This window comes from Ustilago hordei (genome assembly GCF_900519145.1).
Source record: "Ustilago hordei strain Uho2 genome assembly, contig: UHO2_contig_06, whole genome shotgun sequence".
Lineage (NCBI taxonomy): Eukaryota > Fungi > Basidiomycota > Ustilaginomycetes > Ustilaginales > Ustilaginaceae > Ustilago > Ustilago hordei.
Genome location: NW_024545253.1, coordinates 1110141 through 1123702, shown reverse-complemented (window position 1 = coordinate 1123702; position 13562 = coordinate 1110141). Strand labels below are relative to the sequence as shown.

General features: G+C 50.1%; 2 protein-coding genes across 2 annotated transcripts; both read right to left on the bottom strand.

The window, feature by feature from the left end:
• Positions 1-601: 601 nt before the first annotated feature.
• On the bottom strand, positions 602-1624 carry UHO2_03801 (uncharacterized protein; the record flags this gene model as incomplete). Its single annotated transcript, XM_041554407.1, has 1 exon — positions 602-1624. One exon carries the CDS (start codon positions 1622-1624, stop codon positions 602-604), a length of 1023 nt encoding a protein of 340 aa, XP_041410341.1.
• A 6639-nt stretch (positions 1625-8263) lies between these two features.
• UHO2_03800 (uncharacterized protein) lies at positions 8264-12136 on the bottom strand (the record flags this gene model as incomplete). The annotated part of the gene is made up of 1 exon (XM_041554406.1): positions 8264-12136. One exon carries the CDS (start codon positions 12134-12136, stop codon positions 8264-8266), a length of 3873 nt encoding a protein of 1290 aa, XP_041410340.1.
• Positions 12137-13562: the final 1426 nt, after the last annotated feature.

The following is a 13562-nucleotide window of genomic DNA, read 5'->3' as shown; positions in this document are numbered from 1 at the left end:
TGTTTGGTAGCCAGTATGCCAATGCCTATTGCAGCAGTCAGTTTGGGCCTACATGGTGCATAGCTGAATGAGTGAAGTTGGCGAAGTATGTGAGATCAAAGTAGAAGTCACATACTTTTACTAAATTGCACCACTAAACGCTGCTGAGAATCTGATTTCCATCAAACAAACATTCCGACCATCGACAGATCACAACGCTCAATCTAAGGTTACCACTCCACCTTCCATGGTCGATCTATGCATGTCTTCCCACTCGAAGAAGGGGTCACATGGTCAGATGGGCCTATTTCGCACCCACACGGATCCAGGCTTCCGTCGGGTCAGGCCGTAGCTGCGATTCGTGCTTCGTCATATGGTGATTCTCATTGGATGCTTTCGAAATCACAAATACAGCCGTCGACGACGTCAACGACGTTGCTCTCTTGTCCCCACAAGCACTTGGTTCGGACGGGATCGTGGTGCTCTCGATGCTATAGGTGTGTGTCGTATGTGTGTTGGCATTACCTCAGCTTGTGGGAATGAAACATGATAGTGAACCCATCTGTGATGGATTCGGAGAAGCGTCTTCCAACCTTCTTCATGAATGAGAACCTTGCGTCTACTAGGCATCATCGCCACCATCCTCCACAGTCGCTGTCTTGGAAGCAGGCGCCGCATTTGTCTCTTTCTTTGCTTCTGACAGTGTCTCCTCTCTTGCTCCCGAAACTGCCTTTGTTTCTTCATCTTGCTCATGTCCTTGAGCCTGTGCTTGTGCCATCGCCTGTTCTTGCAATGCCTGCAACTGCGCACGTGCCTGCATCAGCATCGCAGCCTGCTGGGGTGCAAGGTTGGGTGGAAGTGGTCCTTGCATGATAGCAGCCAATTGGGCTGGGTGAATCTGTAGACCATTGGGCAACGTCACTCGCGCGTCAGCTCCAGATCCAGTCATAGGCAAGCTGATCCCAGGCCCATTAGGTCCGTTAGGTACAGGTCCTCCACCGGGTGGCATCGGTTCACCAGCAACAGCAGGTCCACCCGCCGCAGCCGGTCCGCCTTGAATCTCGATCTTAGTTCCGGACGGTGTCACCAGTGGTGGCAGCTCCACCGTCGCTTTGGGTACAGGCTTCCCTTCGTCTTCGAGCTTCTTGACTTCCGCAGCACGTTGACGCTGAATCTCGTAGTACACCTCCTTGTGTTTCAGGTGAGCAACCATCTCGCTGGCAGTAGGGAAGATCAACTGACCCCACCCTTCGCGGAAAGTGTTGGCTTCCGACACGACATCCAAGATTTCGGCTTCGAGCTCCTTTTCAGCCAATGCAAATCTTGCCATGGTCTCATCACCGATCGATCCCTTTTCCAACAGCGTTCCGAGTGCCTGCTTGTCGTCGCGCATGCGCGTGATGCGGCGTACGTCCGTCATAGCTCGGTTCAGCAACGCCGCTTTGAGCACTGCTTCTGGTGCCGGTGGATCTGCAGCCACCAATGTCTGGTAAATGTCTCTTGCTTCGTGTCCTTCAGGGAACCATGGTTGATATGACTTTGCCATGTTGAGCGCAGATCGTCGGCGGTAGATGCGAGAAAACACTAGCATCGACACCACTAACGTGGCAACGTAGCCGATGGGCACAAAAATAGATAGCGCCATCTTGTCGGTTTGTTCTACTCAAAGTAGAAGGGGGGAGGAGGTCCTTGTGCTTGTTGCGCCGATCTCGAGATGAGTCGATGTTCTTCTCAACAATGTGTCGGTGTTTTTGCTGGAAAGCTCTTGATGATGAGATGTGCTACCTTCGTGTCCAGCTGAATGCGCCCAAGTGTATAGGGGAATGACGTGAAGCTGGTGAATCACCAAGGCTGAGATGTGGTTGTATGTCTGCAAGTCAACCCGGAGAGACTCAAACAAGTGTGTCGAATGAGAGAGAGAGCCGTCGAGAGGCTCTTGCACGGTCCCGGCAAATGCATTTGTGACACGACGACAGCAGCCAACAACGCTTAATCGAGACGCTTTTCTTCTTCTCGCGCGACAACTGCCAGCTTTTACACGTGTCAAAAAAACAGGCAGCCAATTTTTCGTCCATCTCAATTTCTGTGACTTGATCAAATCTAACTTGCGAAAATTCTTACTTGCACTGTCGGCTCAGCTCAATGCAGCAAACTGGCCTTGGGTTGCGTTGACTTGCAGACTGCACACCCACCCCCCCCCCCCCCCCCCCCCCCCCTCACTCCGCATGTTGATGCCATGGTCTTGTACGTTGAAGAGCGTCAACGAATCAGATTGAAAGCTATGATAGTGATACAAATGCAAGTGCGAGAGAGGAGAAAGGAACATGCTTGAAACGGAAACTCGGTAGAAATTGATTGTTTGGTGTGTTTAAGTTAAAGATGCGTCGGCATCCCAATGGGGTTCACAGAATAATATGGAGTCCATGGAACACGAGCTAGTTCTCAATTAAGAGGAGCCATGCATAAGTGGCAACATGTGTGGGATGCACATACGTTGTCATAGTGACACACAGGAAATCACAACTCAGGGGCAACAATAAGAGGTGACTCATCATGGATTGATGAACTTTGGAGGTGATCATCAGGTATATATACATAACCATATACATAGTAGCATACAGTTTAAATTTTAAGACTTTTTACATGAAAACTATACACTCATGTTAGGTGCTTGTCAGTAGCCCAACTTAGTGTACAGGACTTGTATATCTTCAACTGATTAAGAATCTGAAGCTCTACCAATCAAGCCAGCCAGGACCACCCCTTACCATTATGGTAGACAACACTGAGACACAGGCTGGTGCAAGTAGAACTAAAGGAGGCAAGAAGGGTAAAGTTTCCCAGCTGCGAGCCGCTGATAATGAAGTCACCAACGAGACAGAAGTCAAAGTGATAGACAATGATGAGGAAACCAGTTCTGATTCCGACCAAGACAGCAGTGGCAAGCAATATAACTTCCACACCCTGGTGAAGCTACTCGAGCCAGTGCCCAAGCTCACATCACAGAACTACTATAGTTGGAATGTTCACATCAAGTCCTTTCTCTGATCTGTCCCTTACACCATGAAACATCTTGAGGGAACATACGATAAGAAACACCCCAAGTGGAAACAGAGTTTTGATGATGCCTTGATGAACACAGTACGTGGCACCATCGACACCACCAGGGAATATAATGTAAACTACTTAATTCTCGACATCATCAGGGAACACCATATGTTCAGTCAGGTCTGGAAGAAAATCGAAAATGGCCTGACCAATGAAGCCACTGCAACCTCATGCTGGATTGCCCTCATTGCTCAGTTAGGTGAGCTCAGGATGTTCAACTCTGATGCTTGAAAACTCATTCAAGAAATCAGGACAATCCAGACAGAAAGCAGCCTATTGGGAAAACCTTTTGCCGATGATACTTTGTTCTCCAATTTGCAGAAGTGCACCATCTGCCATCCAATGTATAAGGAAATGGTTGCCACCATCAGCCAGCTCACCTTTAGCACCCTCGCCACTGCACTAACCATTTGGCAATCTGCAATTGAGAATTACCCTGCTCAGAAGGTTGACCCCTGCCAAGCCAGTGCCAGAGTTGCCAGCAGTGATGATCAAGACAAACCAACCCTGAAGGATGGGGGGGATGAGAAAGATGGAGATAACACCAATGCCAAGGTTGCTGCTCGGCCTCAATGGCTTTGGTGCTGGATTTGCAAATGACCAGGACATGGAATTAGCCAGTGTGATGCTACAGTAACCATCCCTGAAAATTCCCCCCTCACCAAGACCAAATAGGAACCATGGTGTTCCTTCACACCAAGTTGGAAAAGGCCTCTAGATCCAAAAGAAAGATCCCGTTGGATCCTGGACTCAGGGGCCAGTTACCATATGGTCAACATTCATAGCATGCTCATCAATCCCAAAACCTGTTGTAAATGTGTGTTCACAGCCAGAAGCGAGGTTTTGGAAGCAACAGCTATTGGAGATGTCAACATATCAACAAGTAACAGAGATATACTACTCCGCAATGTACTATATGTCAGGCATCTCAATGTTAACCTCTTGTCAACAAACTCAATGACAGATGAAGGAGCATGAGTCAAGGGCCATCAACAATCTATTAAAAGGTGACAATGTAGCTAAATTGAATCTGGATACAGCTCAAATGTGTGAGCAATGCATTCAATCTAAGAGCATGACAGCCTGAATGGGACAAGGTAGCAGAGAGAAATCCATTTCCCCACTTGATCTCATTCACATTGACTTGATAGTTGATTTGTCACACTCAGCTGAATACACATGCACACTAGTATTGGTTGATGACCATAGCAAGTATGTGTATGTACAGCCTCTACTACCGAAGAGCCATGCATTCCCAAAACTCAAGATGATAGTAACATATCTCGAAACCCAGATGGGAAGGAGTCTGAAAGCAATACGATCCAACCAAGGCATGGAGTGGTGAAGCAATGATGCAATCAAATGGGCATATGATAGAGGCATAGAATGGCAGATGACAGTTGGATATAACAGCAGACAGAATGGATGTGTAGAAAGGATGAATAGGAGTCTAGGGGAGAAAATGAGAACACTACTCATGCAAAGGAGACTACCAAAGAGCTTCTGGCTGTCAGGGGTCTCGCGCCTGAAACCCAGGTCGGTCTGTCGAGATACTCAGTGACTATCAAACTGTGCAACAGCTATTGTCTCGGTATCGGTGACTATCAAGTTGCGCAGTGACAGCAGGTGGCGTTCATTGTATATACTATCGTAGGTTTCGGCTGACCTCTGTGGACACTCCGTTCAGGGGTAGCTTGGCATGATCAATATCAATGTTTCGGTTATGATGACACCAAGGTCTGGTGTGAGTGCTGATGATGATGAGGTTGATGATGTTGGTGATAAGGTTGGTGAGTGTTGATGATAATGAGGTTGATGGTGTTGGTGATAAGGTTGGTGGTGTCAACACGAGTGTCCAGTGTGTTGACTTGATGCTTGAAGTGATCCCCGGACCACAGTGGACTACTGCCTTCGGTTCTATCTTGTTCCAGACCGCTAACCTGCTATGGGCGCCTTCGGACATCAGGTAGTGGTGATACAACACACACACTACAATGAGGAGCAACCTTGATAGATTGCTGCTATGCTGACTGGAACTAATGTATACTTATGCTGAAGTGATAACTAGTTATAGGGTGAGTAGAGTGGATGAGAATCCACTCGACCTATGATGATGAGAAAGCATGGTTATATACCTCTTCTCAGCATCGCCAGCGATGCTGCTCCTGCTCTCTCTCCAGAGAGTACTTTCTTCATCGAGTACTGCTCAGGGGCCTCTCCTGCTTGGCACCCCTGTGCCTCTTGAGCTGTGTCGACTCCTTCAACACTGCTCCTCCTCCTCATGACCTGGTGTCGACTCCTTCGACACTTGTCTCTCGAGCCCCTGAGTGGTAACCATCTGAGCTTGGTCCTCTTCGTGGCTGTGCCTGCTCCTTGAGCTTGGTCCTCCTCATGGCTGTGCCTGGCCCTCCTCGCATATGGCTCGGTCCTCCTTTGCATGTGAGTCTGTAGGAGTCCATGGTCTCCATGGAGACTGCACTACAACCATGCTCTCTACTGGTGTCAACTAGATCTTCGATACCTGTGCTCCTTTCATATGAACCAGCGACCCTCCTGCTTCCTGAGCATTTAGGCCCATGACACTGGCCATATGCGATCCGGGCTGCAGCATTCAAAATGAACCTCACACCCAATGTCAATGGTGAATTCCCATATCAGGCCATGTTTGGAAAGTCACCAGAATGGCTCATAAAGCTCTTATGGGTCTTCAGATGCTTGGCATGGGTAAACATCCCAAAGGTTAAGAGAGACAATAAGAAACTAGACCAATGAGCGGTGGCATCCATATTCCTGGGATACAGTCTGGAAAGAAGAGGATGGCTCTTCTACAGCCCAGATTATAACCTGAATATATTCTGGAGCAACTCTGTGAGATTCATGGAAACTAAATGCTGGCTTGACAAAACGGAGTGGCACCCAGCGAATATTCAATCACCACCAGCACTAGCAGATGAAGAAGACCTTGACAATGTGGGGTACACAAATGAGAACCTCTTCGATGAAGGAGATGAGGAGCCTCACAACAAATACCTGGACATGGATATGATTGATGAATCAAATGAGGAGGAGAACTCAACTAACGGTATGACAAAATACACCACATATGATGTCAACGCTGAGATGCAGACTGATGGTCCAATTCTTGGACTCACAGCAATAAATGATAACAGATGGAAGAACTTGGATCCAACCATGAGTGAAGCATTATCCAGAGAGGACAAGAAACATTGGGAGGAGGCGATGCATAAGGAGCTGGATGGACTCAGGGCCATGGGTACATGGGAAATCACCGACCTCCCAAAAGGAATGAATGCTGTCAACATGTGTTGGGTTTTAAAGATTAAAACAGATGCAAACTTGATCCCGACAAAATTCAAGGCAAGGTTGGTAGCACAAAGATTCACACAAAGAGAAGGGATAGACTACACAGATGTATTTGTGCCAGTGGCACCTATCCAAGCTATCAGAGGAGTTCTAGCCATAGCAACCATACAAGATTGGGAGGTGGACTGCATCGATGTAAAACAGGCATATTTGAATTTGACACTACACCATGATGTTTTCCTGAAGCTGCCAATTGGAACAATGGTTCCCCCAGGAAAGTTTCTAAAGTTAATTAAGGGACTGTATGGACTAAAACAATCAGGCCAAGAGTGGAATGTGGAATTGGATTCACACTTGCAAAGCATAGGTTTCCATTGCATGCTGAGTGCACCTTGCTTATACTTGAGAGGAACTGAGGGTAGTCTAACTATAATTACAGCATATGTGGATGACATGCTCATAGCATCCCCCAGTCATGAGGAGGTGGACCACACCAAGAAGGAAGTAATGGCAAAATGGGGTACAGAGGATAATGGACCAGTGAAGGAGTTCTTGGGTGTAAGAATCAAGCATGATAGGACACAGAAGAAGATGTCACTTGATCTGTCAGCTTACATTAAGGTGATGGTGAGCAAATGGTTACAAGTGACTAATCAGAAGTCCTGGGTACCAATGCAAGGAATAGCTAATATTACAAGGGAAGACAAATGTAACCTGATGGAAGCCAAGCAATACCAAGAGCTAGTGGGACAACTATTATGGGTATCAAACACCACACAACTGGATGTTTCATTCATGGTTGGGGTACTAGCAAGATATATGTCAAGCCCAACAAGTAGCACATGGAAAGCAGCAATCCATCTGCTCAAGTACCTAAACCAAACCAGTGAGTACAAACTGATTTTTGGAGATAGATCAAGCAAGCACTTGGAATGCCCAGTCATCACATACACAGATGCAAACTGGGCATCAGACCCAATGAATGGATGAAGGAGTATGTCAGGAGCAGTAACATACATATATGGGTGCCCCATTAGCTGGAAATCACACTTTCAAAAGTGTGTAGCATTATCAGCTGTGGAAGCAGAATTTGTCGCTGCCTCAGAAGCAGCAAGAGAGGCACTTTTCTTCTCTTATCTCCTCAGGGACCTGGAGATGGGAATGATCCAACCAGTCCTTTGCACTGACAGTCAGGGATGCATTCAGGTGAGCAAGGATCTGGCGAAACATTGGAAATTGAAGCACATAGACACTTGATATCACTTCATCAGGGACCATGTGCAGGATGGAGAGATAGCAATTGAATTTGTTGGAACAGCAAGCAATGTGGTGGACATACTAACAAAGCAGCTGAAAGGTCTAGCAATGTCTCAACTAGCCCAGTTGTTAGGGCTGGTAATGCCATTGAAGGGGGGAGTTAAAGATGCATCAGCATCCCAACAGGGTTCACAGAATAATACAGAGTCCGCAGAACATGAGCTAGTTCTTGATTAAGAGGAGCTGCACATAAGTGGCAATGCATGTGGGATGCACATACATTGTCATAGTGACACACAGGAAATCACAACTCAGGGGCAACAATAAGAGGTGACTCATCATGGATTGATGAACTTTGGAGGTGATCATCAGGTATATATATGTAACCATATACATAGTAGCATACAGTTTAAATTTTAAGACTTTTTACATGAAAACTATACACTCGTGTTAGGTGCTTGTCAGTAGCCCAACTTAGTGTACAGGACTTGTATATCTTCAACTGTTTATTGGTCGATCTGACCTTCTGGAATGCGAGAGTAGTTTTGTGAGGGAGCACGCATCTTGTGGGACAAGCATCTGTTGACTTCTGCGTCTATGCCTTGCTGCGACCGTTGCTGGCTGCAGCAGCATCCTTCTTCATCTGGATGAGCGCCTCCAGCTCGTTGCACACTTCCGTCATCGTTGGCCGGTTCTTGGGTGTCTGGTCCCACATCCTGTCCAGCAGATCGACGATCTCGCCTCCAAATTGACGTCGTATGAAACCCGTATACGGACGCTGTCTCTTCTGACCGACATCCTGATAGATCTGATGCTCGTTCATTCCTTGGAAAGGGTACTTCTTCTCGGGTTGGTGCCACTGTAGAGCCTCCCAGAACGTCATGGCCGCTGACCAGACATCGACCTTCTCGTTGTAGTGCGGCTTGGGCACCCACAGTTCAACCGCTTGCCAGTTGACGGTACCAACCAGCGATTTCATCATGGACCGTGAAGTGTTCTTGACACGCGCCAGACCAAAGTCATTGATCTTGGCCGTCTTGCGCCGTGTGATGAGCACGTTGGTTGATTTGCAGTCGCGATGAATAATGGCAGGCGTTCGTGTGTGTAGGTACTCCAGTCCGCGAGCTGTCTCGAGCAGAATGCGGAACACTTCAGCATCACACGGTGCTGCTATGTTACGGATGTAGTCGAACAAATCGCCGTTGGAGCAGAGCTCGCTGACGATCATGCACGGCACGTGGCGGGGATCTTCAGGGATGCTGACTCCGATGAATCGTACGATGTTTTCGTGACGGAGGTCGCGAAGCAGACTTAGCTCCTTGATGTCCATCTCGGTCAACTGATCGCGAATATCAGCAATCGCAACTTTGTTGACGCGCGTCTTCGAAATGCGGTACTTGCCGACGTAGACATCTTTGAAGCCGCCAGAGCCAATCTTCTCGAGCTTCTCGAGCTTGGAAGGGTGAATCTCCTTGTCGGTGAGATTGAGGCCCTCCAGATCGAGACCGTTGAGCTCGTCAATGCCGTTGCCCGCCTGTGGTGGGTTTGCCTCGTCATTGTTTGATGTGAGGGGCGGCGTTGGCAGCTTGTCGGATGAAACTGCCTTTCCACGGGCTCGGAGAAGCAAAGGCTGATCGCTGTCTGTGGCCTCAGGATGCGTATTGCTAGCAGCCCGGGTGGCGCGCCTGCGTGTCGGTGTGCGTTGCCCAGCTTTTGCAGTTTCATCTTCCGCGGTAGCAGTTGCGGTCGAAACGTCCGAGCGTGTCTCATCGGCATCTGCGTCGTGGCTGGGTCGGACGGTCGTTCCGTTTTGGTCAGCTTCCGTGTCAGAGCCGTCTGTAGCTGCAGCCTCGATCTCCGTCAGCTGGTTCCAGTCAAGCAGCTTCTTGATCAGATTGGCTTTCTTGTCATCGTCATCGATGTCAATCTCGCGATGCAAGCACAACTGCTCGAGCTCCAACTTACGCAACCGCGAAAGCGTAGTGAATGTGGGCTGTACCATGGCATTCTCCAGACTCTCGGATGGGGCAATGCCACTTTCGGGAGACTCACTCCGCTGCTTCCGACCCACACCTCGCGAAGTCGAGCTTCCGTCCTGGCATCCTGACCTTCCGTGAGACTCTGTGGCACTTTCCATGTCGACGTCGTCTTCGAGAGCTCCAGGTTCTGGGGAAACGTCATCACTACTTAAGCGAGACGAGCCGGCTATTAGACGCAGCTTGCCGTTTCGGAGCTTGCGAAACTTGGTCGGCGTGGGTGCATCATTGTCGTCATCCGATGTAGCTATGACATCATCCTCAATGTGTTCGGCTGTTTCGATACGATCATCTGAAGGTGCTTCTGCCGAAACGCTTCGGCTTCGCGGACGATGCGAGCTCAAACTCGTTTCCGAGTCGGCTGTGGAACGTCTTGCACGTAAAACCCTTCGTGATGCCTTCTGCTGTTGGTGGTCATCGACCACATCAGCAGATGGAGGCTGCAAAGCAGCGGCTACCGCCTCACTGTCTGTCGAGAGGTCCTCCATCCACTCGTCCTCGGCCAGAACATCGGTCGCGATTGAGGCTGCCGCATTGAACTGGACAGTCTTCCGAGCTCTTTGCGTTCGGTGATTGCCGAGCTTGGGCGTGGCCATGGGATCAGCGGATGAGAGGCCTGCATCCGACCCGCTGAAGCCTCGTGCTCCCGCCTTGCGCCTGTGGGGAGGATTCAGAGTGGCGCGCGCCGAGCGCGAGCGTGTTCTGACGGGAGACGATGCAATGAAGACATTGTGCTGCTGTTGGCGATGTACAAAGGGCAAGGGAGAGGTGTTGGAAGCATGCGAACTTCGACCTCCTCCAAAGATGGACGAGGAGGTAGATGCTGATAGTGCCTCGGAGCCATCAGCGATACGAAGGCGACGCTTGATGGCCCCTTTGAGACTTGCCTTGTCGCGGAGCTGGCGGCGTGGCGCCTGATTTGTCTTGGATGGCTCGAGCTCATCAAAGGTGGAAGAGTCCATACGACGCAGAGTCACATCGGACTTGAGCCGTGCTTGAGTCGAGGTCAATCGTCCGTTGTGTCGTCGCATGCTAGATGAGCGCTGGGGCTCGGCTTCGGTTTCCTCTCCGCCAGCCTCATTGGATGCTTCGCTGTGATCTTCCTCGCGATCATCTGCTGAATTGGAGGAAGAGATGTCTCGTGATCTGCGGTTGAGTCGATGAGAAGCTCTGCGGCTCGAGGATCCCATCCAGAGGCCACTCGTATCATCTGCATTTTGGTCGTGCATGTCGTCCAAGTGAGCGCCCTTAGAGCTTCGATGAGGACGTTGAAGAGATGCGGATGCCTTACGAGTAATAGACTGGGAGCGGTCGAGTCGAGAGCGGCAGGTGATGATCTGATTGACAAGGTCCTGCTTTGTTAGCAGCTCGAGCTCGTCCTCTGCAGGGAGAGCTTGCCACGCCCCAGCTTTGGTGGAAAGATCGATGAGCTCGTCCTTGCGAAGGCGATGGAGCTGCCAGTTGGGTGCTGACGAGATAAGACGTGCATGCTCCGCTTCTTCGTCGTCCATGTTAGGGCTGGCAGAGCTGCTGTGGTCGGAATCTGGGGAGGCGCCGGACCTCTGGGAAGCTTTGGTTGTACATGAGCGTCCAGGGGAGCCATCTGGACGACCTGCGGTCTGACTGCTGCTCTGGCGGCTCATCGAAGCAGAATGAGATCGGCTGCTTCTCCGAACGCCAAGTCCAAGTCCGACAGGCAAACTATCTTCGAGCGTCATCCCATCCATGGTTCTGTGAAGCAAGTTGCGACCGGAGCGTCTGGTCTGGATGCCCGGACGAGCCGGAGCTACGGCTGCAGCTGAAGCATCGTCGAATCTGGAGTGGGGCGCACGGGATGTGGTTGGAGACACCGAAGCCACAGATGACCAGTCGGAAAGCTCGCTCGCTGAAGACGCGGGCTTGTCTCGAGGAAGGTAAGGCGATGTTATGATGTTGTCGAGACCTCTATCCTTGTGGGTGCGAGAAGCATGAGAGCCGGTCCTGCGAAGCTGAGAGGTGGAGGCAACGGCACTCCTACGTACATGACTGGCCTCGAGAGAGTCTACGCCGGCGGAAGATCTGTCGCTTGACTTGGCGTTTCCAGGCGGCTCCCTACCAAGCTGGTTGCGAGCGTCCTTCTTGCGCTTGAGCCCAGCGCGGAGCTGAGCGACCTGCATCGAGAAAGGGGGAGCGACGTGTACAGGAATATCGACAATGCAAGCAGCCTGTTTGGCTAGAGACGGAGAATGCAGCAGAGCCGAGCTGGTGTGGGCAAGTTTGGCACAAAGGAGGGAGCGTCGAGATTTCTTGGCCGTGTTTGCCTGATAGGTGAAGGGACAAGACAGACGAGACTGATTCGACTTTGTGCTCAAAGATGCTGCAGAAGGAATGTCGGAAGTGTGGTTTTGGGGAACCGAAGAAAGAGCTGTTCGCGAACGACTCGCATATACCATGTCGAGAGGAAAGCGCTGAAGGAGGAGTCTTGAGGTGGGTTCGTGTGTGCGCGAAGGGGGTTGGTGGGGGAAGAAAAGCGGCAAATTCGAGTCCGAAAGCGCCCAGAAAGGGTTACAGAGACTTATGGACGCAATTGAGCATAATGCAGCGTCGATATACGGATTGCTTGTTTGGCGCTACTTGACAGTAAGGTCGAAAGCAAGAGTTAATCAAAGTAGAGCCTGAATGCTGTAGCTGATCATCCAGGGGATGCGCTGCGCTAGAAAAGTAGTTTCTAGCCGAACGATGGGTCAGGCTGACGGATGGAGATGCGAATTGGGTGTGCGGGCAAGCTGAAGGTGATTCGTCGCAAAGCGGCGTACGGTGCTGCGGTCGATCTGTCGGCAGAGCAAATGAGATGATGGGGGTGAGAAAGAAGAAAGGAGACCAGAGCGGTGCGGAATGGAACGGAGCTGATGAGAAGGTTGGCTTTGCGATAGGCAGAACGGTAATGAGGACGATGCAGAGGAGATGCTGCTGCTGTTTATTGTAGCCGGCTACTAGACGAGTGCTGTTTGTGTGGAGGTGATTTCTGAGACAAGAATGCCGTTGTGACGAGGAGAAAGCGGCGAACGGGCTGATTGCGTTTTGTTTGCGATTGTGTTGATGTCAAAGAGGAGCTTTGGTGTTGAGGTGTGAAGATACGAAGGGAATGAATCCAAGTAGCAATGGTCGATGTGGTTGTTCGATATTGGAGGAATGTGTTGCAGTGGAGCGGAAAGTGTTGGACTGCGGTTGCGGAGAAGCAAAATGAAAAAGCAACAGCAGCTCACGGCGACAGCAACAGCAACAGCAGAGCCAACAGAGAGCCAACAGCTGCTTTTTGGCCAGACAAGCTCAACCAAGGGGACACACAAACTGAAATTGTCACTGGGCCCAGAGCGGACCGTAGCCTCACAACTCGTTGTTCAAAATTGCAGGCAGCATGTCAGTCAATCGCTGACAAAATAAATAATAATATGAAAAACAAACCAACCATTTAGTTACGCAGGGCTATCTTTCTCCTCCACGGGAACAGAGTGTCATGGTTGAAGCCGCTCCTTCAGGCATGCCGAGTTCACGGCTCGCAACTCAGCCTCTGCTTCTCTCCAGCTTGGCTTTCGACTTGGAGGCTCTGAGTAACATCTGGCAACGCGATGAACGTGGTGCAAGTCGGATTGACGGACTTTGTCAGAGTCGCTGTTACTTGTGTCGAGGAGGTAACATCCATTGAATGCAGTCTGCACATTTGAACTGACGCGCAACCGAAGAAAAAGAGAAAAAGGTGAGTTGAGGAATCTGATTTTCTGCGTATGGTGATGATTGGTAGGAGAGAGAGAGAGCGAGAGAGCTTGGAGTCTATATATACAAAAGAAGAATGGCGGAGAGCCGCATTGACTGCGGAGC